Below are 27970 nucleotides of genomic sequence, written 5' to 3' on the forward strand. Positions count from 1 at the left end.
CAGGCTGGTGAGGTCGTCGCTCCTCTGGATGAAGGCCCTGTGCTCCCTCTCCTGCTCCTCCAGCCTGCAGAGGGCGCCACCGTGGGAGCTCTCCACCTCCAGCAGCTGCTGGAGCATGCGCCTGGACGCCCTCCTGTGAGCCCCCGCTAGCCGCTCCAACTTGGGGGAAGGAGGAGGGGGAAGAGGGGGAAGAGGGATGGAGATCGGTGGGTTCAGAGTGCCGGAGGTTGTCTTCTCGTTCTTTACCACAATGGTTTAGTTGATGCCATAGGCTGCTCTAGGGCTTAGTGTGTTCTTGTCGGTGGTGTGGGGTTTACCTCTGCCATGGGTTTCTCATAGACGTCCTGTCGTTGGGCCTGCAGGGCCTCACAAGCCTGGAGCCGGAGTGAGTCTCTCTGCAGGGCGCGGAGAGCCTCGTCTGGGGTGGCAAAGCCATAGTGGGCCTCCAGGGAAGCCGGCTCCATCTTCTCTGCTTTCAGGAGCGTGATGGCCTCATCTCTGGCCTGGAGGGATGAGTGGAGAGGGCAGAGATGGAACAGCGGAAGGGAGGACATGTGATGGAGAGTCAGGACAAGAGGGGGAAGTGAAGCTTCTTGCAGATGGAAAACATCTTGGCACATTTTCCATACCCAGCTGCTGTGTGTGTGTGTGTGTGTGCGTGCGTGAGGGATTTAGTCATCAACATATTGGGCTCCACTGTTGGTGAGTCTGATTCAATGTCTCTTTGTCTGCATGTGTAGCCTATATAGTCATCCACAGTACTCTTCTACGTGACAAGCCTTACTCTTTTAACTCTTCTTGACTGGAGCATGTGGACGACTGTGGGTGGTCAAGTTAAGATATGTCATTCCCGAGATCCCTGTGGTGATGGGATCCTGACTGGAGGGATGTAAAAACACCTCAACCCTGACCCTTGACCCCTGACCCTTGACCCCTCCCCGGCTATGTAACCCTGCTTCTGGGCTGGTGCTGGTGTGCGGTTGGTTTCATCTTGCGAACCTTCCGAGAAGTCGTTGGCTTTCCCATGGGCTGGAGAGCCACGCAGGAAGTGACCTCCTAGCCACGCAGGAAGTGACCTCCGAGCCACGCAGGAAGTGACCTCAGAGCCACGAAGGAAGTGACCTCCGAGCCACGCAGGAAGTGACCTCCGAGCCACGGTTTGACCTAAGAACATGAGCATGCTGTGTGTGGTTGGACCGTCTCACCTGAAGCTCTCCCTCCAGGATGCTGAGGAGGAACAGGAGGTCGTCGCTGGACAGCTCTCGGCCTTTCCCTCCCGCTCCACCCACTGGCGTCGTTGCGGGGGGGTGGGGCCCTGGGGGGTGGGGCCCTGGGGGGTGGGGACCTGGGGGTGCCTCCTCACCCCACGGTCCTCCCCTGGTCTGGACAGCCAGGTGGGGGGTCGCTGCTACAGGATGGCATCTGGGTAGACCCACCTAGAGAGGACGAGATGAACGGGACAGGAGGGGGAAACAGAGAGAAAAGAGGAGAGGTGGTTATTGGGAGTCGGCCCACGTAGTGGATGAAATGAATGTGAGGTGGCTGAGTGTGTAAAGTGGTGACTTGAGTGTGTAAAGTGGTGACTGCGCACACGATATGACATCATCCGGGTTTACGCTCGGCTAATATAAACTCTTTAAAGCTGCCTGTCATAACAGTTTGTGCGAGTGAAGGAGATAGTCGTGATTATGTTTGCTTATTCTCGGCTTCTATCATCCTGATGTCATCCCATAGGCTAAGTCCCGCCTGGCACAGATGTGAGGACCGTCCTCTGGGCAGTGGAGAGGGAGGGAGGGAAGGGGAGGGCGTTCTGTATGGCTTTTGGAAACAGGCTTGTGTGGCCCCTTGATGTTGCGATGTTTGTGTGCTGTCATCGACAACGCTGCTGACCTCAGCCGGTTGCTGCAGGGTCGTCAGCCAGAGCTGTCAGCCTCGCTTGGCATCCCTCTCCCCATATTTAGGCCTCGAAGCAGAGGCTGTAGGGACGAGTTCACAACATGAAGTATGACCTCATCCCTTTGTTCTCCTGTGCTCAAGCGCTCTTTCTCTCTCCTTCTCTGTCTGTCTCTCTCTCCTTCTCTCTCTTTCTCTGTCTCTTTCTCCGTCTCTCTCTTTTCTCTGTCTCTCTCCGTCTCTCTCCTCTCTCTCTCTCCTTCTCTCCTTCTCACTCTCCTCTCTCTGTCTCTCCTTATCCCTTTCTCTGTCTCTCCTCTCTCTCTCTCTCTCTCTCTCTCTCTGTCTCTCTCCTCTCTCTCTGTCTCTCTCCTCTCTCTCTGTCTCTCTGTCTCTCTCTCTCCTCTCTCTCTGTCTCCCTCTCCTGAAAGCGTTTGATTCAACGCGAGCGTACATGAGTGGAAGTGAGCGCCCCAGCTGCCCCCTGCTGTGGAGTCATCCTCTCTGCATCGATCACAAAGACAGATGGAGCTGTCTGGGTCTCCTCACCTTCATGGCGATGGAAGGAGGAATGGGAAAGGCTTTAACAGGAGCAGCGAGCGCCTTTTATAAGGTCTTGCTAGCTCGCGGCCTGGACGCCCTCCTGGGGTCCCCTGCCTCGGACGTCAGTCCACGGCACACACTCACACACCATGCCTGTGTGGAGGTGTGGAGTTCATGAGCTAAGCTCTACTCATGCTCCTCACTTCTCCTCCTCCCTCCTGTACTCTCTTCTCCTCCCTCGCCCCCTCCCCTCCTCTCTCCTGTACTCTCCTCCCCTCCTCTCTCCTGTACTCTCCTCTCCTCCCCTCCTCTCTCCTGTACTCTCTTCTCCTCCCTCCTCCCCTCCTCTCTCCTGTACTCTCCTCCCCTCCTCTCTCCTGTACTCTCCTCCCCTCCTCTCTCCTGTACTCTCCTCCCCTCCTCTCTCCTGTACTCTCCTCCCCTCCTCTCTCCTGTACTCTCTTCTCCTCCCTCCTCCCCTCCTCTCTCCTGTACTCTCCTCCGCTCCTCTCTCCTGTACTCTCTTCTCCTCTCTTCCCTTCTGTATCGTTCTCCCTGTGTTTGTTCCTCTAACCCACCCAGGGTTGTTTCTCCACGTCTGGCCAGTCTGCCCTGGCTGCCCCGTCTGCAAGGAAGGACACGGGCAGCCCTGGGAGTGGAAACCATTAACACTTAGAAATAAAAACACGGCAAGGTACTAACGGCTCTAACTCTCTCTCTCTCTCTCTCACATCTGATATGATCCATATGGTCTCAGTGTACACACCTTATATGTCTCTCATAACGTCTGAAATAACACACACACACACACACGATATCCCGCTGATGGCATCTCACCACGGCCAGATCAGGAGGGCAGCCTATGAATACCCTGCCTCATTCTCCCAACAGGCCCCACCCCTGAAGAGTTTAACAACCTGCACACTAAACATGTCAAACCCCCCCTGGTCTGGTCAGATGCCCTCCCGGCCCCCCCCCTTTTCCCCCAGTCCTCCCCACTCTCGAATGCCAGGCCTTTTGCCCACGCCTTCTGCCCACGCCTACCCCCATTAGCTTGCTAACGGTCTGGGCGCCCACTTCAGTGTGCCCTCTTGGCTGGGTCTAGCAGCGGTGCTGGTTGCTGGTGCCAGGGCCTGGTTGGCACGGAGACGGGTTCTGTAAATCACAGGGTTGATGTGGAATCCCGTTGGCTCTGGGTGTTGGCAGGGAGACGGTGGTTCTGGCCCCGGTTGGGGCCAAGGCAGATTGTACCGTACACCTGGTCATTTAACCGATGGGGGGGGGGGGGGGGGGGGGACGGTGGTGTGGAAGGGGGAGGGGGGGTCTAGTTTAAGTGGTACGTGTCATCAGTATTGTGTCACCTCGCTGTTGGGATGAAACTGAAATGTTTCGATGTTTGATTTGAATGTTGTGGAGGTCAGTGATGGGCACATCTCCATCCAGCTTCATGATCCTTCCCTCTGACCCCAACCCTCACCCTGGCAAGGAATCAGCATGGTGAGATGCAGCAGAGCTGTCTGCAGCTCACCACACACACACACACCTCAACCACAATAAACGGCACACACTTTCGAGCGGATCTGTCTGGGGTTTGTAGGTTTTAGAGTCTTGTTAATGTGTCCGATGGTCCCAAGCTGTTATGCACCTGATTTCTAGAACATACCGGCCCTGGTTTCAGACTTCCATCTCTTCTGAGTAACACGATCCAGGCTTTACTAAAACAGTCCAGCCGCCAGCTACAAGCAGTTAAAAGGCTGATGTACTCAAGGACTTAACCAGTAAAGTTATTTTTAAATATGCGAATCTTGGATGATGCAGGGGGTGACCTGAGAATGTAACATTTCCAAACATCCCTCCTTCTGTTTCGGAGGAGTCTGGCTGAAGGATGGATGTAAATATTAGTGTTCGACTTGATCCTGGTGTTGGCAGGTGAGTAGGTGTGCCAGGTCAGTGCTGCAGTAAGAACCGTCTCTTCTTTGGGCTCTGATAGGGCCTTATTAACGCCATCTCACATGTTAGCGCTGTCTTCAATCTCTCTCTCTCTCTCTACCGCTCTCTTTCAGCTTCATCTCCCCCCCGCCCGCCTGCCCTCCCACCAACCCTGTGGGATATTTAGTATCACTCTACACTCTCTCTACCTCTCTACTCTCTCTCTCTACCTCCCTCTCTCTCTCTCCCTCCATCTTTGCAGTGGAACCAATCCAAACCTGCAGAAGAATGTCGTTTCTACCAACTGTCTGAGGAATTGTCAAGCGTGTTAGTGAGGTGTGAGAGTACATGACAAGCGCTCGCACACACACACACACACACACACACACACCTTATACAGGAGTGAGATTCCTCTCATCCAGGTAGTGACCTTGTGTCAAGTCAGAAACACGCAGGATTACATCACCCCTCTGAAATGTAAGCGATAGGCTAGAGTTCCACATCTCATGACATCACATTCACTGCAGGCTGTTTTCTTCTCTAGCTGGCTCCACATTACCCACTTTCTGAAATGAAGAGAACTGAAAAGATGTATAGAGGACATGCCTTAGTGTTTCAACCTAATTAGATTAAATGGATATCAGAGTCAGAATGCCTCCCAGCCAGGAAAATAACCGCTGAAATGTTTCGAAAACATTTTTTTATGACCCACAGAAATAGTAATTTTGGCAAAATACTCTAAATAAATAAGTTACTAAAGTGACTGAAGGTTTCTTAGTCATGTTGTATATGAGTGTAGCCATGCATTAGTGAAACCATAAAAGCAAATACCATAGAAAGAGAGACTACAGAAAACCATTACTAGAAAATATGACTAATCTAGCTCCATAAAGCACTTGAGTACTGAATCAGGATTGGAGAATGAGAGTTATGACAAGCAGCACCAGTAAAACATGATTGATTGCTATTGGGCAGCTTGTACCTTAATGATGGTTGATACTTTAACTATGGCCTCTGTAGTGTTTTGGCATTGCTTGTCATCTATACGCCAAACTTCTAATGAGAGAGAGAGAGGGTTTGATCACAATTTAAAAATACACAAAGATAAATATATACAGGCAGTATTCTGGGAATAAATATTTCCATGACTACCCAAAAAGGCTTTTCGAAAGGTTATTTTGCAGCCTGCTTTGAAGTGTTGATGTTTGGAAGGTCTTTGGGAGACTGAATGTTCTCAATTCTGCCCTTCTCCCCCTTCTGAGGGCGCATCAGGCCTCATAGGCATGGGCCTCTATGACATCACAGGGGTCAGGGGTCACCAGTGCTGCAATGTACATGCTGTACTGGAGCTCAAGAGAAGGGAACAATCTGCTGGGAACGAACACCACACACACATACTGTACACACACACGCACGTACTGTTGGCCTACACACACTCACAAACACTTAGACATATAAACATAAGTGTAAGCCCATGCATATACACATGCACACAAACAAACAGATGCACAAATACACACACACACACTGTCACGTACACTGACAGAAAACACATGTGTAAACAGATACAATAGCGTTTTAATTGAGTTGGGGTGAGACGTAAAGCTGTCTCACACACACACACACACACACATCCAGGGGGAGGAGGGGAGCGCAGTGTTTCAGACCCAGAGGACATGAGCTTGACTGAGGGAACATTAGGTCAAGTGCCTCCTCTCTTCCCTGGTAGATGGCTTCTGGTGAAGGATACCAGCTCCCAGCCCTGACTGGACGGGTCATAAACATGAGGGGTCGCTATAGCTCAGGGGCTGAGCATGGGACTGGACGTCAAGAGGTTGCAGGTTCAAATCCCCCCTCCCACCCACGTGTGTCGTCTTGGATCAAAGCGTGTGTGTGCTAAAGGAGTTCATTATTTCATGTTAGAAAATGCTGTAGCCTTTAGTCTGCCACACTGATAGACTGTTGAGGCTTACGGCAACACTTGACATTCAGCTTACAGGTTAGGCAGTGTAGTTATATACAACTGTTGTATACAACTGAAACTTGGTATGGGCATGGTTGGGCTTTCCAAACCCCCCCCCCCCCCCCCCCCCTCCCCATGCTGTGCCTTCTTATTTTGGAATAACCAATACTCCAACACAAATAACCATAGCATTTCCTATGTGCCTACAAAATATTTGTCAAGCTCTCTATTAAAACGTGTGACCTGTACTTTAAGTGGAAGGATCGGTGTCGTGGTAGAGAGTGGTCGGCGAGTGTCAAACCGAGCGTGTCTGCTTTGCTACAAGTGGTTCTACAACATCAGTGTGTGAACAGTACTCCCTCTGCTGGTTAGAGGCAGTAACTACATCTCGTCTGCCAGCTCGTCTTTGTCGCTTCACACCACCCTGAAACTACACACTCCAGCAATTAGACCCCGGCCACGGCCAATCCAATCATCTGCTGGAGGGAAGCAAGGTAAAAAGGGCTCCTCGTGGGATAAGGTCGAGCCTTAAACTCTGCGGGTCTCCATCTAACACACACCAGAAATTAGACCGAGCCCATTAGTCGCTTGCCGCGGTTCAAGACTCCGGTGTTTGAACACCAAGGGACTAAACGGTTACTCGTTTTTATTTACATTTAGTCATTTAGCAGACGCTCTTATCCAGAGCGACTTACAGTAAGTACAGGGACATCCCCCCGAGGCAAGTAGGGTGAAGTGCCTTGCCCAAGGACACAATGTCAGTTGGCATGACCGGGAGTCGAACTGGCAACCTTCGGATTACTAGCCCGCTTCCCTCACCGCTCAGCCACCTGACTCTTTTATGCAGTGACCCGCTATTAAATTGACCTGGTTTTGCCGGTTCCTCATTAAGTGGATGTCTTCTTTTTTTCTTTCCAGCTAGGAAAGAAAACGTCTCGTTGTACTTTGATAAAGTGATTTATGGGAGCAAATTTACTCAGAGACTTTGAAAACCATACCTACATTTGTTGGTTTTGAATTCATCTCTTTTAAATTGAAATAGGAATTTCAGATCCAAAAATTTAAGATTCGGAAATTCAGGTTGCTCAAATTCGAACAGTAAAATTCAGTATCAAATTGCATCCATGATTCACTAGACTCTCTGGCTGTAAAGGGATTCACTAGATTCCGGTAGTAAATTGACTCACTAGACTCAGGTAGTGAGGTCAGAGACAAGTGGTCAGATATCATTAATCTTCCTCATTTTCCTAGCAGGTTTACTTCTAAAATGACATTTGGACCTCATCTTCCCAGAGCACAGACAATCCTTCATTGTGACGTTCTCACTAAAGACTGGCAGGCACACTTAATCGATTAGCGATGTCATCCATCCCGCCTGTGGCCACATTGATCAGACAGAAGCACACGCTCAATCAGATCCAGGAGAAAACATCTAGACCCTCGTTCAAACTCGATATCCTCGATGGCTGCCGATTGGTTCTCATCCCCAGATGAGTTATTGATTTCGAACGCCTCTCTGGAGACTGGATTAGGTGTTTCTCAGCACAGCCAATGTTTCTGTGACCATAAACCACAAACGCGGCACCTCGTAGGGCCTGATTGGCCCCTCCAGCACTCTTGGTATGTGTATCGCCCCTTGAATGTAATTGATAGGATCTAGACCACGGTGTAATTGCTGGATTTCGAAGAGCAGAAACAGGGTTGTTTTCATCCGTGTTTCCCCTGGTAGTTTGATTGGATGCATGTTGGGTAAGTGTCATTGCCTCGCGGTCTAAAAGCCAGGGAATTGGATTTAATTTAGGCTCAATTGCATCCCTCTGCTTCCGTGTGCGTGATTGGGCTCGGTCTAATTGCTGGTGTGTGTTAGATGGAGACCCGCAGAGTTTAAGGCTCGACCTAATCCCACGAGGAGCCCTTTTTACCTTGCTTCCCTCCAGCAGATGATTGGATTGGCCGTGGCCGGGGTCTAATTGCTGGAGTGTGTAGTTTCAGGGTGGTGTGAAGGCTCTGGGTAATCCTGCAGGTCGTAGTGGGGGTTTTATCAGACTAAGAGGGGGGAGCTACGGGCTGATTAAAGACTTACTGGAGGGGGCACTTGAGCTATCTGCCCCCACACTCCCTTCCTATCTCCCCCGCCTTTTTCCTGTCTACCATCTCCTCTCACCCCCCTCTACCCCTCTCCTATCTGCACTCCACCCCCTTTCTAGCTCTTATTTCCTCCACCCCTTTCCTTTCTACCCCCCCACCCCTTGTTTGCTCTACCACAACCCCTCTCCGGGATAATCTCTTTAGGGGGGGGGGGGGGAATTGTGTGTGCGCGTGTGTGTGTGCTGGATGAATAGCCTACCTCTTATACCCAGGATCATGTGGGGACAAGTCTGCCGGTTGCAGTGGGCTATCTCCTCCAACCAATCTATTGATCTCCACTAAAAACAACCCAGTGCTATTGACCTTCCATTATAACCAGTCCCTCCTCATTGATTGGCCATTAGGATCTGCCCAGTGTCTGAGTATCCGCTCCTACGCAGCCAATCACTTTGATTGATCTCTGTATTAGTGGCTTGTAAACTCGTTGACCTGAACCAATCTCAGGCCACACTGAGCTCTGAGCCCCTCCCCCACTCCAGTCTTAAACCAATCAAGCTAACCTATGAGGATGCCAGGGTCAAGGGTGGAAGGTGAGGGGGGGTGAAGGGTCATGGTTTAGAGTCCATTAGGCTGGGTTCTTGCTGTGCTCCGTCATGCAGAGCTAGGGGCAACGGTTTGACTTGAACCTGAATGTGCTTCTGACGGTGTGAGAGCAGACCTCTCTCACTTTCTCTCCCTATATCTCTTACTTCTTCTTCCCCACCCTGTGAGGCCCCATGAAGGTGCAGCATTTACGCCTTTACAGGCTGTGAACAAGAGACATGTCTCTCTCTCTGTCTCAGTCTCTCTCTCTGTCTCTCTCTGTCTCTCTGTCTGTCTCTCTCTGTGTCTCTCTCTCTGTCTCTCTCTCTCTGTCTGTCTCTCTCTGTTTCTGTCTCTCTCTCTCTTATTCTGTTCAGTCCATCTGTTGTGTTTCTATCTGTTTCTCTGTCGTGGTCTTGCAGGTGTTAGACAAGGCCCTGAGTGATAAATGGCTGTGTAATCCTACTGTGTGGTGGTGCGTGTCTGAGTGTGTTCCAGTGTGTGTTGGTGTGCTCTGGTGGGACAGGTGTGCTAAGCTGTGTATCAGCTTGGTCCTGTTTTGTTAGATACTGTGATTTACACCTACATGGAGACATAGGAATCTGTCAGCCTGTTACCTGTGTGTGTGTGTGTGTGTGTGTGTGTGTGTGTGTGTGTGTGTGTGTGTGTGTGTGTGTGTGTGTGTGTGTGTGTGTGTGTGTGTGTGTGTGTGTGTGTGTGTGTGTGTGTGTGTGTGTGTGTGTGTGTGTGTGTGTGTGTGTGTGTGTGTGTGTGTGTGTGTGTGTGTGTGTGTGTGTGTGTGTGTGTGCATCCGTATTAATAGAGAGCTTTTCCTAGAGTCACCTTCAGAGCGAGAGAGAGAAATGTGATACCATTCCACCAGGGAAAACCAGGATTCTGCTAACACACACTCCATGACCCCAGTAACCCTACTGACATACACACACACACGGTCCATGACCCCAGTAACCCTACTGACACACACACACACGGTCCGTGCACTGTCCTATTGGTCTAATCCCACAATCAATCACCGATTAGCTGATTCAGCAGCTAATCAAACACACACACACACACACAGCTTCAGAGGCCTCAGCCTTGCCTGCTTGACAGGTTGTCAGGGTGGTCTTTGGGGTCTTAACCAGATTAAGATTGGGGGGTTTAAACCCCTCCCCCACCCGTGTCATCTGTCTGTTCCCTCTTCAGCTGCCCCTCAGTCGACCCCTGGGTCATCATCATCATCCTCACAGCTCCTCCGAGCTCTCTCTCCAGCCGCTGGTACCGTACGTCCCGTACAACCCCTCCTGAGTCTGGGTAGCTGTGAGGGGCGAGGGTCATGTGACACAGGGACCAAATGAACCTCCGTAAGGTTTAACAAACCTTCGTAAGGTTTGTCTCCCCTTTGTCCTGACTAAACTGTGAGCGAGCAGCAGTGCCTGGGTACTGCTGGGGGACATCCCAGAGGTGACCCGTCACACTGCAGGTGGACACCGCGGTTACAGGTCGACACCGTGGTTACACGGCTGTGCTGAGTCACAAACGCAGACACACAGGGTCCAGAGCAGCTGGATGCAGGACATGGGCTCAGGCAAGCCAACGCAGGCAGGCAGACGGGTAGGAGGAGCAGCCTTACCTGCAGGACAGGTGGAGCAGGAAGATCTCTCAGGTCCAGGTTTTTACGTTGCGTCGCGGTCTGTTGCTGTCTCTCCAGAAAAGCAGCCCTTCTTCTCTCTCACGCCTTCCCGCCGCTCTCTGCCTCTCTCTGCCTCTCTGCGGATGAGAGTGTGTGTCTGTGAGTAAACTGTAGAGAGAGTGTGTGTGTGTCAGGAGAGAGCTCTGAACTGAGACTGGTGATCTTGGGAGAGGGGGTGACTGTGTTGGTGGGGGATGGAGGGGGGGGGGGGGGGGGGAGTGAATGCGTGGAAAGAGATGACCATGTAGTAGGATGGGAAAGAGAAGGGAGGGGTGTGGCCAGAGAGGGACTTAGACAGACCTGCTATTCTGTGCCCCCGCCCCCTCAACGACTACACACACACACACACACACACACACCAGGCAGGAGTGCTGTGTTGAGTGTGGTTTGTCATTGGCGTATATTGAGCTGCATGTTTAGCTAATGCTCGTCAGTAACAGCTATGCCAGACTCTCCAGCTATGAGCCCTGTCCCATGGGAGTACACACTGAAGCTAAAAACACTACGCCTGTACGAACCTGCTCCCAATATACCCCCCAGAGCTGCCCTCCGCTGCACACACAGCTCACCCAGTCTGTCTGCATGAAGCAGTCTGGGATGACAGGCAATCAGCAGTAGCGGAATCCGATAATCTTGTCAGTGTAGTTGACGATAAACCTCATCTTCAGTTATGTTTTTGTATGTTTAACAGTTATTTGGCGTTATTTAACACTGAAGATCCATGTAACCCAAAAGGGGATGGGGATAGCTCAGTAGTAGAGCATTTGACCGCAGATCGAGAGGTCCCAGGTTCAAATCCCCCTGCATGTTGCCTTGGATGAAAGTGTCTGCTAAGTGATTACATTACAGCATTACAGAAAGCAGATGGCATCAAGTGTGAGATGTGAAGGACAAGGTGGTTAAATCCTGTAGAGAATTATTGCTGTCCTGGAAATTGTTGGTATTAGATTATATCTTACATCTTAAGCTCTGACACGGGGTAAAACTGCTATGGGTGAGAAGATTTGAGTTCAGAATAAGATGGAGAAATCTGTTGACACTAAATGTTGTGGTTGAAAATATATGGTATCTTTTTTTTATGCTTATAAAAGAGTCTTCATGGCGTGGATAGTGATTTAGATGGAGGAGTCAGGGTGTTCAGAGGTCAGGACAGGACATGCGCCCGTTTGAAATAAAACCAGAGGTATTTATGAGCGGGCGCTCTCCTCTGCCCTCCTTTCCCAGGGGGTCCTGAGCATGACTGCCCAGCATGGGGGGGAGGGAGAGAGGTGAGGGGGGGAGGGGGGATGAGGGGGGGAGGGAGGGAGAGAGGTGAGGGGGGGAGGGGGGATGAGGGGGGGAGGGAGGGAGAGAGGTGAGGGGGGGAGAGGGGATGAGGGGGGAGGGAGGGAGGTGAGGGGGGGAGAGGGGATGAGGGGGGGAGGGAGAGAGGTGAGGGGGGGAGAGGGGGGGAGGGGGGGAGGGGGGGAGAGGGGATGAGGGGGGGAGGGAGGGAGGGAGGCGAGGGGGGGAGAGGGGATGAGGGGGGGAGGGAGGGAGGTGAGGGGGGGAGAGGGGATGAGGGGATGAGGGAGAGAGAAAAGCACTGGGGGAAGATGGATCTGATGTAGGATTCAGAAGAGGAGAGAGTCTGAGCTGGAGGAGGAAATAGAATAAAAAGGAGGTGAAAAAGAGATATGGGGGACAGAGAGGGAGAGGGAATGGGGGGAGGAGGAAAATGAGGGAGGGAGGGCTTAGGGAGTCGGTTGAGGGAAATTACAGAGGGGGGGGGGGTTTGGAGTGGGGGGGGGGTAAGAGACAGGGAGGGAGAAAAATTGCGAGGGGGGGGGGGGGCAGTTCTAAAGATAACCAGTTATATATTGATACTATCTGTGTCCGTGGTGACCATTAATTGTGTACTGTTGAGCTGTCTCCATGGTGACAAATAAGATGAACACGTTTAGGACTGTGCCTGACAATGGCACTGAGGAGAGATTATTCTGGGATGTTCTGGCTTGTTCTCCGTTGATACTGGCTGGTGGAGATGACAGAGCCTAAACAGGACGCTAACACCAGCCTTCCATGGTTCTGAGTCTGACATAAAACTCTTGTCTGCAACTTTAACCCTAAAAATGCCATTCTACGGCAAAACCACTTAAATCACAGGACAACTGATGTCTTGGCACTGTTCCAGCCTTTATCCTGTACTCCTTTCATTCAAATAATGTTTAGGCTATTTGAAGCGCGGCCAGGATAAAGACCAGAATGGAGTTTGGAGATGAAAATGAAAACGTCAAAAGGTCCAATATTTTGTCTGATTCTTGTTGTTTTAGATGTTGTAGATGTATCTGAGAAAGAGGAGGAGAAAGAGGAGGAGAAAGAGGAGGTGAAGGAGGAGAAGAAACCGACTTTAGAAGAAGCCCCCTCTCAGGAGAAGAAAAAGAGGAAGAGGATGAGGAAGAAGAAGAGTGCAGCGACAGAGGCGCCTGACCAACCCACGAAGAAGAAAAAGACTTCTCAGGTACGGAGGACAGTTCCTTCCTTATACTTTCCACTTTCGTCATTACTGGTCAATTTAAACAGGCAAATATCTGTTCAGCTCACCTTGTGTTACTGGTTTGGTCTGCAGAAAGAGTGTTTTGTTTCTGAGGAGAAGGAGGAGGAACCGGGGGAGTCTAAGAAGCCTAAGAAGAAGAGAAGGGTGAGTCATGACGAGGAGACAGGAGGATCCACTGGAGACACCTTGTGGTTTAAAGAGGAACTGCAATGGAAATTACATTCCCCACCTGAATAGTGGGGCAAATAATTATCATCCATTGTGCAACTGCACCATCTAGTACTATCTGTTGTCCTTCTGGTTAAGATTCAGTTACATTAACATTATCAGGTTATTAACATGACATCAAATTATGAATATGATCATTGCTATAATCGAAACCTAGAAATGTATCACAGTGCAATATATGATGGTGTGTGTGTGTGTGTGTGCGTTCAGAAGAAAAAGACAATCACAGATGTTCTAGCGACTTCAGAACCCAAAGCGGGCAGTCCAGTGGACCTGCAGAACCTGGTGGTGGAACACTTCTCAGACAAGCGCTCCGTCATCGAGATGGAGGACCTCAACCTGCTGGGTGAGAGAACCTGAGAGAACCTGAGAGAACCTTGAGAGAACCTGCCCTCTCTCACCACACTCCTCCAATCTCCTGTACCTGACCTTTCACCTCTCCTGACCTTTCACCTCTCCTGACCGCTCATCTTTATCTTACCTCTCACCTCCTCCTTCCGACCTCTCCCCTCCGTGACCTTTCAACATGCCACACATTTACACCTGACCCTCTTATCGACTTAAACGGGTCAGTCTCCCTGTGATGAATGTCTCTGTGATTGGTCGTTTCCAGATTCCTGTTTCCTGTCCTGTAATGACCTGACCCACAGTCTGTCCTCCTACCTGAAAGAGAGTAAGTCACATCGAATCTCAAGGATGTTTTGTCCCTTCTTCTTCTTCTTGTCGTGGTTTTTATTCCCCCCTTCGCTTTTTCCCTCCTTGTTCAGTTTGTCCCAAGTGGGCCAAGGTCCAGAAGCAGCACACAGAGAAGGGAGCTGTAGTCCTTCTCATCGTCTGTAGTTCCGCCCTCCGCACCATCGAGCTCATTAAGTGGGTTCCAGGCCTAGTATACTTGCATGTGATTGGCTAACTGTCCTCATGCATCCTAACGTGTGTTTGTGTGTGTGTTGTTGCGCGTCCTACAGGCAGTTGACCACCTTCAAGGGGACAGCCAAAGCCCTGAAGCTTTTTGCAAAACACATCAAGGTGAGACAGGATAGAATCCCAAAAATGGGCATAATTAGTCTCTCTTTTTTCTTTTTGTCCCCAGTCCTTCACTTTTCTCTCTCTTTGTGTGTGTGTGTGTATCTAGGTGGAAGAGCAGGTGAAGTTTCTCCAGAGAGAAATCACTCACATTGGGGTAGGAACTCCAGGAAGACTCCAGGCGTTGGTTCAGAGAGGTAGGTACACTGTGGGCGGGGACTAGAAAATTCTGGAAAACCACAAAACAAAAGTCTGAAATCATCCATGCATGTTTCAAACAAGTTAACAGTAGGACAAATGTATCAATTTCGCATTTAAATCTCTCAACCAATCCTTTAACGGGACCCTTAGCTGAACCAATACATCTGACCTCTTTATATAACCTTGGATGCCTCTTGACCCCTGCCTGAACTCTGTATGTGACCCATGACCCCTGCAGAGGGTCTGAACTTGCAGCTGCTGCGCTTCCTGGTTCTGGACTGGAACTGGAGAGACCAGAAGCAGCGCAGGATGGTGGACGTACCTGAGGTGAGCTGCTGCCCCCTGCTGGACAGGACGGGAGCAGGAACTCACACACACTCAGCACTCACACACACACACACACACACACACTCAGCACTCACACACACACACTCACACACACACACACACACTCTCTCACTCACACTCACTCACACGTTACAACTGATTGGTGGACGTGTGTGTGTTTCTCTTTCAGATCAAGTTTGATTTGCTAAAGCTGCTGGATGCTGGCATCTTAAACGGCTGCAGGGAAGGCAGAGTCAGAATTGGCCTGTTCTAACACACACACACACACACACATCTGTACACTCACACACACAGCCATAACCTCCCCCGTTTTCACACACTGACACATAACTTAACGAATCGTTTTAAACAGTCAAAGTGCAGTGAGGCGTGCAGCCTGCCTTCTAGCCTCTCTGGACGTATGAATTGTTTACTTCAAACAAAACTGTGTTCATCCCCCTCATCTCCCTGCCCTGGCCTCTCCCTGCCCCGGCCTCTCCCTGCCCCGGCCTCTCCCTGCCCCGGCCTCTCCCTGCCCCGGCCTCTCCCTGCCCTGGCCTCTCCCTGACTCCGCAGGAAGCTTGTCTTGTTGTCCTCTCTGCTCTCAGAGACCTCCTGAAGTCCCCTCTCCTTGTGTTTGTACTTGAACCCCCCCCCCTCCCGTGTGTGACAATGTTAAATAAAGTTATTTTGAATGGAGCCAAGTTCCCTGTGTTTGTTTGCCAGGCCCAGGGGGGATGCCCCTCCCACTGAGCCTGTGAGCTTGTAGCTGACTCGCCCACCAGGAAGTCCCATCTATCACAACATCCTGTTTGAAACTGCAGAGGAGCGTTAGAGGAAGAGTTCAGAGCAGGGCTGAGAAAAGTATTTTCCCAAACTCTCGGATTACAAACAAAAGTTCTTGACTAACGTAAATAGATAAGAGTGGAAAGGACGCGCGAGTCTCTCGGAGGAAATCTATAAGAGTGGTGACAGAAAGAGGAGCAACCGCACAGAAACAGAGAAGAAGACGGGAGAGGTAGGAAGTGAAGTGGAGCGGGGTGGAAGGTGGTTAATGAGTAACAGCCAGCAGGCGGTCTCAAAGGTCTCCGAAGCAAAGCCTGCTGGGTAAAATCTGTTCCCAGGCAGGGAAGCACGACAGAGAGAAAGCGAGGGAGAGGAACAGAGAGAGAAAACACCTCCGGAAGAGAAGAGAAAGAGAGAGGATCACTGTTGCTCCAAGCCTGCTGGTTCCCTTCCAGCCTGACCCAGCCACCCCCCACCCTCCACTTCCCTCTCTCCAGCAGCCCGGCCCCTGCCCTCGGCCATGGGGAAGAGCAAGGCCAACGTGGGGCCCCTGGCCCGGAGGCCCGATAACTCTGCTTTCAAGCAGCAGAGGCTGCCGGCCTGGTCGCCCATGCTGACGCCGGGCACGGTGCTGCCCTTCTTCTACTGCATGGCTGTGCTGTGTGTGCTGCTGGGGGTCTGGCTGCTGCTCACCGTGCAGAACACACAGGAGCTGAAGGTGAGGCTGGCCTGTGGGGAGGTGGGGAGGGGGTGGGGGGCAGGGAGGGGTGTGTGTGGGGGGGGGATTATGATGACTGAGGGTGGCTGTGTGTGTGTATGTATGTGAAAGCAAATGATCTTTGGCCTTTTTAACATGCCAGATAAATAAAATGCTCAGAAACTAAGTATGTCAGGATGAGAATCGTCTTTGTTAAATGGTTGGGATATCGTGGAGCTATTTTACCATGCTTTTTGTTATTCCGTTTCTCACTATATTGTCTGAATGTTGTTTGCTAAAACACAAAGGTTGATATTCAGGTATGTAGTTCTGGTGAAACAGCCTGTATAGCACTGAAGTTTATCGTGCTACAGAGATAAGAGGGAGAAGCTAAAAAAGTCAAAGAAAGAAAGAAGCTGTGAGGAGATCGAAGGTGGCACCATGGTACCTGTCTGACGTCACTAGATAAAGCTGCAATATGTCTCCCCCCTTTTCTCCTCCCTCTCCTCCTCCTCCTCTCCCTCTCCTCCTCCTTCTCTCCTCCTCATCCTCCTCTCCTCTCTCTCTCCCTCTCCTCCTCTCCCTCTCCTCCTCATCCTCCCTCTCCTTCCTCTCCTCCTCCTTCTCTCCCTCTCCTCCTCATCCTCCCTCTCCTCCTCCTTCTCTCATCCTCCCTCTCCTCCTCATCCTCCCTCTCCTCCTCCTTCTCTCCCTCCTCCTTCTCTCCCTCTCCTCCCTCTCCTCCGCCTCCCCAGTTGGACTACACTAAGGCCGGCACGTGTGACTCGTGTTTCCTGAAGCGAGGGAACGCCAGCCTGGCGACCCAAAACTGCAACTGCACCGTGGCGTTCCCCATCACCACCCCCTTCAAGGTGCTGCACCGAGCTACCTTACTTTACACTGTTACACATTCATTTATTTAACATCTTATATGCTCAAACGTTCAAAATGATCTTACACTGGAGCTTGGTTGAGAAGAAACAATGGTGTTATGGTGATGATGATGCGTTTCCTGTTTCCTGTCCCAGGGTAATGTCTTCTTCTACTACGGCCTGATCAACTTCCACCAGAACCTCCGGCGCTACATGGACTCCCGGGACGATGCTCAGATGGTGGGGAGGAAGAACAGCCTGAAGGTACCTCTGCAGTGTCCAGGTTCAGTGTCTAGGTTCAGTGTCTAGGTTCAGTGTCCAGGTTCAGTGTCCAGGTTCAGTGTCCAGGTTCAGTGTCTAGGTTCAGTGTCCAGGTTCAGTGTCCAGGTTCAGTGTCCAGGTTCAGTGTCTAGGTTCAGTGTCTAGGTTCAGTGTCCAGGTTCAGTGTCCAGGTTCAGTGTCCAGGTTCAGTGTCCAGGTTCAGTGTCCAGGTTCAGTGTCCAGGTTCAGTGTCCAGGTTCAGTGTCCAGGTTCAGTGTTCAGTTTCCAGGTTCAGTGTCCAGGTTCAGTGTCCAGGTTCAGTGTCCAGGTTCAGTGTCCAGGTTCAGTGTTCAGTTTCCAGGTTTAGTGTCCAGGTTCAGTGTCCAGGTTCAGTGTCCAGGTTCAGTGTCCAGGTTCAGTGTCCAGGTTCAGTGTTCAGTTTCCAGGTTTAGTGTCCAGGTTCAGTGTCCAGGTGCAGTGTCCAGGTTCAGTGTCCAGGTTCAGTGTCCAGGTGCAGTGTCCAGGTTCAGACCCGTCCTGCTGGATGTGCTGAGCTTTTCTGTGTTGAATGTCAACGTTTGTTTCCAACTTGATCATCCCTTCTTTCCTTGGTGCTTTGTGGTCCCTCTCTCTCCCTTTCTCCCTCCCTTCCCCTCTCTCTCTCTCCCTCTCTCTCTCTCTCTCTCCCTCTCTCCCTTCCCCTCTCCCTCCCCCTCTCTCTCTCTCCCTTCCCCTCTCCCTCCCTCTCTCTCTCTAGAACCCCAGTGCTTACTGTGTTCCCTTCAGGGTAGATGAGAAGGGCCTTCCCATCGCCCCCTGTGGAGCTGTGGCCAACAGCATGTTCAATGGTAACACACACACATACTCACACACACATACACACCCATACACATTCTACATATCTTACACAGGGTCGTAAGATGAGGTTGATGCTGTTATTTCCCAGACTCCTTCACTTTCTACTACCACCCCGCGGGGGGGGCCTCCACCACCCGGGTCCCCCTGTACCGCCGGGGAATCACCTGGTACACCGACAAGAACATCAAGTTCCGCAACCCGCAGTTGGAGAACCAGACCCTGGGGGAGGTGTTCCAAGGTACGCGTCCGAGGAAACACACTGCTGGGGTGGACAGAACATGTGGTTAGGTGCACTTGATTCGGGTCAAATCCACTGCAGCGGAACCAATGGATTAGCATTATCTACCAGCTGTGAGCCGAATCAAACGCGCCTGTTCCATTCATGTTTACTAGATCAGTAGTGACACAGGATTTCTGCTTCCCCCCTCAGGGACATCCAAGCCTCTATACTGGCAGAAACCCGTGTACCAGCTGGACCCTCGCACGCCCAACAACAACGGCTTCATCAACGAGGATCTGATCGTGTGGATGAGGGAGGCAGCCTTCCCGCGCTTCAAAAAGCTGTACGGGGTTCTCGACCGGGTACGGGACCCCTTCACCGAGGGCCTGCCTGTGGGGAACTACAGCATCGACATCTCCTACAGTATCCTTGTAGCATAACCCTGTAGCACTGTACCTCGGAAATACCCAACGGTCGCCCCAGGGTAGCCTGTTTAGGTTCTTCGAATCCTTGCGTTTCAGGTCGGTCAGCTAGTACTAAAGTATATACTTCCTGTCGTCTGCGTTGACATCGGTGTGCTCCTTGACCCCTGACCCCAGACTTCCCCGTGCAGTACTTCCAGGGCAGGAAGGAGCTGGTGCTGACCACGGTCAGCTGGTTCGGCGGGCAGAATCGCTTCCTGCCCATCGCCTTCCTGGTGACCGGAGGACTCGTGCTGCTGGTCGCCGTGGTGCTCACCGTGGTCTGGTGGAAGTTCGGCAAGAACGGGAAGAGCATGGAGGAGTGAGGGGGGGGAGGGAGGGATGAAGGTGGAGAGATGTATGATGATGATCAGAAGCAGGGAGAGAAAAGGATGATGGCGACGGCAGACCAGTGAGCACTGAGGGAGCGTTCCTACAAACATGGTTAGAAAGAAAAAGTGAGCCTTTATGGAAAAGGTTAAGGAAAGAATGTGTCTTTTGGAATTATGCTGAATGGAAATTTGACTGGCAGTTCAATTCATTTCACACAGTGTCCTTTTCTGTGACAGTGATTATTTCTGTGAAAATGTGATATAACAGGACATGTTGGCATTTCCATGTGTGGGCGAAAGCAGGACAACAATCCCCTTTGGTGTTTTTCCCAGCTTCACTTGTTTTTGTTGTTCCCCTGTTTGGCCAGGAGGTGGCAGTGTGCTGATGTTAAAATGACTGCAGACAGGGTTTCTGCTGTTAGGGTTATAATTTGTTCCAACTGTACTGTATGGCCAGCCATTGGTCTACCAAAAAAATGAATCAATGCTCTAAGGTCCTGATGTTATGATTTCTAGTTTTCCGGTGATGTGATGATTTTCTAGTGATCATTGATGATGTGTGGGTCTTGGGTGAATGCTCAGCGTTTCATTAAACCATGTCATTTTGGAACAGTCTTTATTTCTGTGCCTAAAGAGACAGCGCTACAGTTAGGTGACACGGGGCCCGTTTCAATACTCTGATGATGCATCCTCCCCGATTCCTTCCCCTGAGAGATCACAGATCTGACTGGCCACAACACAGTCTTCCCATCTCCCGTCGCGTCAGATCAGAGGTTACCTCATGGATGGGGGAGGAAGGAGGGATGCATATTTGTGAGTATTTTACCAGTTCAACATCACTTCCTGTCGGGCCTCTGACTTGTGTGACCTCACAGAGAGGAAGTGATCCCTGCACATCCCCAACAACAGACACGACTAATCAAAACACACAGTACACTCCTTGGTGCCGCCGTACAGACATAACTACATGCACACAGATGGCTAACTCATTCTCTGCTAGCCCGTACATATTTGGATACTCACAGATGATGAGGGGAACTAGTACAGACACAGCTAATTGCACACAGATAGTGATGAAGCACAGACATAACCAATCGCATCATGACACTTTGACGACATGATCAGTCCATATGGGTGACAATAATGACAGATGCATAAGGACAGTGATTCACACACATGCAGATTCCTTGTAACCAAAACTGAAAGTGTTTTTATTGGCCATGTGATGTCATGTGTTTCTTGACTGAACGGCTGGTTATGTGCCTGTTCCCATCTGCTGCAGCAGAGGTAAGAGATGGACTGACTGGTAACTGTGGAACCAGGCTCTAGAAGTCTGGTACTGATCTATACTAGATGTATATATATCTAGTGTAGATATGTCAGTACATGGTAGTTTGACTCTTTTGCTTACACTGAATCAACTGCCAGTGGTTCTAACTGACACGCTTGGACAAAATGATTATTAACAACTAAAAAACAGCAACGTTAACAAGGAAAGTTTTGGTCTCACATCATACATTCTTCTCTACACAACAAGACACACTCTGGTAACCACGGAGACACAACAAAGGGCAACTTTGTTTGATCGGCCATCTTGGATTCCACCTTTCAAGTCAGCAAATTTGATAGGGCAGTGGTTAGATGTAATAGTGAGAACCTATCACAACCTGTACCGGCCCTTTCTGATTGGCCACCTGCCGGTGTCACCCGAGGCCAGGTGTCCATGACGGTGTTACCGTGACGACAGTGCAACCATATTGTGTTTTGCGTACGTCATCTCTTCTGATAGTGGTAGAGAACATGGTACCACAGGAGGTGCCATGCCCTAGTGTGAATCTGAATCCCAGTTTCAGCAAGGTCTTCAAGGTTTCAAAGTAGTAATAAAATAAATTAAATCATTGATAAACTTTGAACACAGGTTTATGACATGCTCCGTATCTGGTGAAAAGATGATTTAGGTAAAAATAAAATAAAAGCTAAGATGGAGCTGAAGAACAGCAGTCTTGCGATAGTAGCGTACCGTGGGGGAACCTCATGCTCGGAGGAACCCGTCTCAGGGCTGACATCGACACAGGAACACAGAACACAGAACACTCACAGCTTGACGCGGAACACTGAACTGAAGCACAGGCAGAGGGAACGAGCCAGCTGAAACAGTAGTGAGATATTTCCTCCATTACGCCTTCTCTCCCTTTCCTCCTCTCTTTTCGTGAACATTCAACGTTATGGTTTCAGTGATAGGACTGGTATGGCACATACAAGCTCATAACACACATAGTTAGACACACACATACGCATACAGTTAGACACACACACACATACGCACAGACATCTCCATAGCAACCAGGCCTGAGGCAGGCCCTGGCCTCTCATTGGTCCACACACCTCCATGATCCTCTCAACCTCATCCTCTCTTCTGCTGGAGGTGGAGGGCTGGGGTTAGGTCCTCCATAATTCAGCTCTGTCCCATTGGCTTCTGGGAGCTACTCTGAGGCACCTGATAGGTGAGCTCCTCGGTTGGCGTGGCTTGTCCAGTGGTGCTTTTGGGCGTGTCGTACGTGGACCTCCCTGATTGGCTGCTGTCTGTCCGAGCCAGCAGGAGGCGGGGCCTCGGCCCAGGAAGCTGGAAACGGCCAAAACCGGTTGGCTGGCTCATGGAGGAGGAGGTTCCTGATAGGTGGCCGGCAATGTCAATCATGATGGGAGTGGCGTACTCTGCTCCGGAGGCAGGAAGTGGCTCGGCGTAGGCGTGTATATGTCAGGTGACATGGGCTTGTCGTACAGGTCTGTGGTGGGTGTAGCCGGGTCTGGCCCCTCCTCCGGCTTGAAGGTCGACCTCGGGCCCAGTGATGTCACCACGCCACTCACCAGGGGATGGGCGTACTCTAAGGGGGCAGGAAGCAGGGGGTCAGCTATGGTGTTGATCTGTGGATGTGTGTGTGTGTGAGAGAGAGTGGGAGAGTAAGTGTGTGTGTGTGTACCTGCAGGTTCGGCCCCTAGCCTAGGGACGGCCCCCCTGCTCTGAGCGCCCCACCTGGCTGCTGCTGTAGCGCACTGACTCCTCCCCTCCGCCATCTTGGAGGGCAGCAGCTGTTTCATGCTCTTCCACCAGTCTGGGAAACACACACACACACACAGACGGACAAATACGCACGCACGTGTTAGCACACACTATCCCAACCAAACACAGCCATCTTATGTGTGTGTGTGTGTGTGTGTACCTGTGCGATCCCAGTGAGGAAGGTCATATGTTCCCTCCGAACTCTTCTTCCTGTTAAGATGCGACAACGGTTGGGGTTGGTAATCTGATGTGTGTTGGTGGTCATGTTGGTAATCTGATGTGTGTTGGTGGTCATGTTGGTAATCTGATGTGTGTTGGTGGTCATGTTGGTAATCTGACGTGTGGTCATGTTGGGGTTGGTGTAGCTCTGACCTGTTTCTCCAGTGACAGGTGCACACCACGGTCAGGCTGAGGGCTGTCAGCACCATGACCACAGAAGGGACCAGCACTGCTGCCAAGGCGACGTCTGCATGAACAAAATCATCACCATTAAGATGAGCCATGTTCTAACATTCTAGCTCTGATAACCATTAGTTGCATTCCTCTGCATGGATCGGTATAGATCAGCAGTAAAGCATTTGACCTCAAGAGATCACAGGTTCAAATCTGATACTGTACCTGACTACAGAACACTAGATTATATTGTTGCGCTCTACTGTAACCTTGGTGATGACTGGTGTTACCGTTGCTGGTGCGGGGGGGGCATGGTGGTGTTCCTGATGTCGGGGGTGTGTGTGGTCTTGTCACCCTCAGGGGGGGCGGGAGTTATCGCAGGGGGCGGGGCCAGCCGAGGGGTTTGGAAGATCCGCGGCCTCGCTGTCCAATGGGAGAGGAGACGGGAGAACGGTAACAGGAAGTGAGAGGCCAGCAGAGAGGAAGCCAAAAGCATGTGGATATCATCGGTATGACCTAGCTGCTGATTGGACAGTTGGGTTGTCCTCTGCTGTGTGATTGGTTGCGTACCTGCGTGGATCTGGCACCCCAGAAGCTCTATCTTGAGGGCAATTCGCTGGTGCAGTGGGAGGGCTTATCCTGACGAATCGCGCTTCGATGGGTGGATGAAGTCGTTCTGACCTCCTGCAGGTAGTTGGTGTTCCCTTGGAGGACCTGGAACACAACAAGACACACTCTGGTACCACGGAGACACAAGATCACTTTTACACACAACACACAAATACACAGCAAGAACACAGCTCTCCTGACTACATACAGAAATACATTCCGAACTACTCACTAGACCTAATGCATGCCCATCATGTCAGCAGCCAGCCAGTTAGCCCCATCCATATTTATAGTTACTTTGCCTAGAGCAGCACTTAACCAAAACCACCGATGCACTAGCTGACATCATCCACTTCCTGCCAGTAAAAGCCACAATCAATGTAGGTTACCATGGAAATGAAGGGATCCATTCCTCCTCCTCCACCCCCCCCCCACCACCACCCTTACCCGCCTAGAGAGCGCTTCCTCTCACCTTGTCCACAGTGCCATCTGCATCCGATAGGTGCTCCAGTGCTGTCCGTCATTGCTGTAGAGGACCCGATAGGCTGACACATAGAATTGGTAATCCAGGAGGGTGGAGCCTGTGGTGGTGATGCCTGGAGGAGGAGGAGGAAGACCAGGAGTGGATGAGCTCATATCTGGGTGGATGTTCATATGGATACGCCTGTGTGTGTGGGTGTGAGTGTGTGTGTGTACCTGTAATCCTCTTCTCCTTCTTCAGGTCCACCTGAAGCCACTGCTGCTGGTCGCTAACAGCCGACGCCCACGGAAGTCCCGCCTTCTTAAGACGCGCCCTGGACGGCCCCCACACCCCCGGCCTGGCCAATCACGTCGCTCACTCCCACATGGAGGACGCAGAGAGCTGGAGTCCCTGACGACACCAGACTCCAGACCCAACGTCCCATAGCAACCTGAACGAGGGAGGGAGAGAGGGAGAGACAGAAAATCAATAGTGTGGTAGTAGGGTTTGAATGTATAAGTATCAGTGGAGTTTAATTTAATCTCATTTATGTATGAAGATGTTTGAGCTCACCACTCGTCTTGAAGGTGAAGAGACTGTTGGACAAGGGGCCTCTGTAGGGAGAAAGAGAGACTCTTATAAGGACTCAAGCTAAGCAACACTAGAAATAAAGATTGAAGAGAGAGACAGAGAGAGAGAGAGAGAGAGACAGAGACAGAGACAGAGACAGAGACAGAGACAGAGACAGAGAGAGAGAGAGAGAGAGAGAGAGAGAGAGAGAGAGAGACAGAGAGACAGAGAGACAGAGAGAGAGAGAGAGACAGAGAGACAGAGAGACAGAGAGAGAGAGAGAGAGAGAGAGAGAGAGAGAGAGAGAGAGAGAGAGAGAGAGAGACAGAGAGACAGAGAGAGAGAGAGAGAGAGAGATATGCTCACCCAGTGGAGGTGACGTTGTTGGCCAGCGAGCCCTCATAGCGAGGGATGCCCTTACTGCTGACCACACTGATCTGACCCCCCAGGGAGTCAGACACCACGCCTGCATGGATGGCTGCTGTACACACTGGAGAAGACTGGGAGAGGGGAGGAGAGAGAAGTCAATAACAACGGCGAGAAAGGGAACGGGACAGAAGGAGACAGTCTGGATATCAGAGACTGTCAGAGATAATCATTAACATTCCACAGTGAGACCAGAGAGATTAGACACACAAACACACAGAGAGACACACAGAGAGAGAGGAGAGGGCAGCCAGCCTTGACCCTCTTAGCCTTCAGACAGAGGAGATAAGAGAGATGAGTCACAGTGATGTCACTTCCTGCCCTGAGAGGACTGGAGCACAGAGGGGCCAAGCTGTTAGCTCCAGTCTGATGGGAACACTTGAGGCCCTGTTCCAACCAAAGCACACCTCAGCTGAATATGTGTTTACATGCTTGGAGCTGGTTCATTCCGGCTGCTGGGCTGCTAGTGAAGTGGTCATGGTTTTCTCTGGAAAAGCCTCAAAAGGTTTTCACAGCTGATTACACTGTGGCTGACACAGAAACGACCCATGTTGGGAAACACTTGGCTTCTCGGCTGTCAAGCCTTCCCAAAAACACACACCACATCCGAAGCAGCACCACCAAACCACAAACACACACACAGAACCCTGCACACACACACAGCCCCTGCATGCACACACACAGCCCTGCTTCAAACCACCACACCCCAGCTCTCAGAGCTGACCACACACACACACACTCGCACCATCCAAGGAGACATGGTCAGAGGGAGGGGGGCTCGTGAAGCAGACCCAGGAGGAGAGAGTGAGGGATAGAAGGATGGAGGAGGAAGTGAAGGGGAGTGGGGGAAGTGGGGAGGGGAGGGGTGTTGGGGGTGACCCTGCCTGATATTGGCTGTGGTGCCGGACACCTCACGTGTCCATGGTAACAGCAGTGTTTGGGTGTGGTGGACTAAGAGGCTGGAGGATTAACAATCCTGCTATAGGAGTGTCATCTCCAACAGCACATCCACACACACACACACAGTCTTGACACAGACACCTCTCCCTGCAACACACACGCACGTAGACACTGGTGCATGGTGCTAACACACACACTCACTCATTCACACAGGCGCGCACACACACTCCACCCGTGTCCAGCTGGAGTGGATTAGTGGTCAGGTCCAGCGGCCAAACAATTAGCTCACCTCTCCCTCTCCACCAAATCTCTCACCTCTCCACTACAAAAATCTCCACCTTTCCAACACTACCTCCCCCACCTCTCCTCCTCCTGACCTTCCCAAGCATGAGGTCATCAGCCATGGATTCGGGCGGGGGGGGGGGGCCCGTGACCTCACACACACAGCCGGACCACTGTGAGGTCATCAGTCAGGGACACGCACACCACTAGCCAGGGGGCCCTGTTTACACAGGACTGAATTACAGGAGAGAGAGAGAGAGAGAGAGAGAGAGAGAGAGAGAGAGAGAGAGAGAGAGAGAGAGAGAGAGAGAGAGAGAGAGAGAGAGAGAGAGAGAGAGAGAGAGAGAGAGAGAGAGAGAGAGAGAGAGAGAGAGAGAGAGGAGAGAGAGAGAGAGAGAGAGAGAGAGAGAGAGAGAGAGAGAGAGAGAGAGAGAGAGAGAGAGAGAAAAGATTGGACAACTGTTCCTGTGAGGCAGCAGTGGGCGGAGATAAGCGGAGGTTGGTGGGTGTGTGTGTGTGCGCTTGTCTGAGGGGGGTGAGTTTCAGAGTGAATCACCTGAAAACGTTGTGTCTGACACAATGACTAACCTCCATAGATACAGAAGCAGACAGAGACAAGACGCACACGCACGGTGGAGTACTCACATCTCTGTAGCCGTGAGGTATAGTCCCAGACACCTCCCCTGTGGACGCGAGGCATCCTGCAGGACAGTACTTGCTGTGGTGAAGAAGACACACGTCTTTATACAGGCAGGTGTGTATGCAAACACAGAAAGAGAGACAGACACAGGCAGATGGAGGTACCTATATTCAGCCTCTGTGAAGTGTATTCCTTTGTCTAGACAGGTGATGAGGTCTGCAGAGAGACAAAACGTGGATCAGAATGGCAGAGTTGGCTGGCACACACACACACACACACACAGATATGGTCAGCATAAGACGGAAAACATGACTGATGACCGCTTGACTGCAAGCCTCCACAGTGATGAGAAACAGGCCAGAGACCAACACTGACCACATGACTACAGTAGATGGAACTTCTGTGGCTTAACCCCCCCCCCCCACCCCCCTCACATCAGAACCATCCAGCTCACCAAACGGTGACTCAAAATGACACGTCACCGCGGCAACCGCAAGTCGCGGTGGCAATGGAATCAATCTGCCTAGCATGTGCAAGCGCACTCAGACAAACACACGCACACCTTAAAAAAAACAACAACAAAGTATTTTCTGATTCATCCTCCTTTTGGTCTCCTGAGTTCTTGTGGCCTGTTGGTTAGCCCCGAGCGAGCCAGTCGAGGCTCTGCTAACTGACTCGCGGTTCAGAGTACATGAGAAATGGATACAGTTGATATAAGATGCCCTTTTGTGTAAATGTGATTACGCAAGCCTGCGGACCAATCAGCTTGCTGTGTGAGAGTCTACAGCATCCATCACACCAGCTCCAGCCTAGCATTAGCAACGCTCAGGCTGTGTAACTGAGTTAGCGTGGCTCACTCCATAACCCCCCACAGACACACACAGACACACACAGCTCGTACACTGAAGCAGCACGATCAGTGTTCACAGTTTTTAACTCCTGCTAGGAGCTAAGGACAAACTGCGGAGAGATTATCAAGAACACAGTCTAGCTAAATGGAAAGATAAGACCAGCAACTACATCAAGTGAGATGACATAAAACTAAGTAACATTTTAGTGCTATTTGTATGTCGCTTTGGATGAAACAATATTACATTGATTATTAACACAGTAACCAAGATTGGCAAGTAAAAAGG

The 27970-nt window shown here is 51.1% G+C and overlaps 3 protein-coding genes across 3 annotated transcripts in view; 2 read left to right on the forward strand and 1 right to left on the reverse strand.

Moving 5' to 3' along the window:
• The window catches only part of cmss1 (cms1 ribosomal small subunit homolog), a 28168-nt gene extending 12463 nt beyond the window's left edge, over window positions 1-15705 (forward strand). The window contains exons 2-10 of the mRNA XM_067253274.1: window positions 13004-13191; window positions 13300-13371; window positions 13666-13801; window positions 14069-14128; window positions 14223-14325; window positions 14421-14481; window positions 14588-14675; window positions 14918-15006; window positions 15197-15705. Of these exons, the coding sequence (XP_067109375.1) occupies window positions 13004-13191; window positions 13300-13371; window positions 13666-13801; window positions 14069-14128; window positions 14223-14325; window positions 14421-14481; window positions 14588-14675; window positions 14918-15006; window positions 15197-15280 (881 nt within the window). The 3' untranslated portion in view covers window positions 15281-15705. The remainder of the gene's footprint in view (window positions 1-13003; window positions 13192-13299; window positions 13372-13665; window positions 13802-14068; window positions 14129-14222; window positions 14326-14420; window positions 14482-14587; window positions 14676-14917; window positions 15007-15196) is intronic.
• A 142-nt stretch (window positions 15706-15847) lies between these two features.
• On the forward strand, window positions 15848-19487 carry tmem30c (transmembrane protein 30C). Its single transcript, XM_067256684.1, has 7 exons — window positions 15848-16510; window positions 17245-17361; window positions 17518-17625; window positions 18380-18470; window positions 18569-18718; window positions 18911-19123; window positions 19300-19487. Exons 1-7 carry the CDS (start codon window positions 16313-16315, stop codon window positions 19485-19487), a joined length of 1065 nt encoding a protein of 354 aa, XP_067112785.1. The 5' UTR covers window positions 15848-16312.
• A 608-nt stretch (window positions 19488-20095) lies between these two features.
• Window positions 20096-27050, reverse strand: dcbld2 (discoidin, CUB and LCCL domain containing 2; the record flags this gene model as incomplete). Its single annotated transcript, XM_067256696.1, is given in 18 exon segments — window positions 20096-22247; window positions 22250-22378; window positions 22475-22518; window positions 22520-22559; window positions 22562-22606; window positions 22715-22764; window positions 22927-23022; window positions 23238-23370; window positions 23518-23570; window positions 23572-23613; window positions 23615-23661; window positions 23998-24152; window positions 24253-24429; window positions 24432-24467; window positions 24590-24630; window positions 24953-25086; window positions 26840-26912; window positions 26999-27050. Coding segments are annotated over 18 exon segments (1646 nt in total), but the record flags the coding sequence as incomplete, so codon positions are not given.
• Between the last annotated feature and the right edge of the window lie 920 nt (window positions 27051-27970).

This window comes from Osmerus mordax, chromosome 2, assembly GCF_038355195.1.
Source record: "Osmerus mordax isolate fOsmMor3 chromosome 2, fOsmMor3.pri, whole genome shotgun sequence".
Classification (NCBI taxonomy): domain Eukaryota; kingdom Metazoa; phylum Chordata; class Actinopteri; order Osmeriformes; family Osmeridae; genus Osmerus; species Osmerus mordax.

Bases quoted from the DNA above. Each gene is read 5' to 3' on its own strand.
- tmem30c (XM_067256684.1), top strand. From the start codon at position 16,313: ATGGGGAAGAGCAAGGCCAACGTGGGGCCCCTGGCCCGGAGGCCCGAT. The intron at 18,471-18,568 runs GTAACACACACA...GTTATTTCCCAG, and splicing joins GGCCAACAGCATGTTCAATG to ACTCCTTCACTTTCTACTAC. The intron at 19,124-19,299 runs GTATCCTTGTAG...CCCTGACCCCAG, and splicing joins CAGCATCGACATCTCCTACA to ACTTCCCCGTGCAGTACTTC.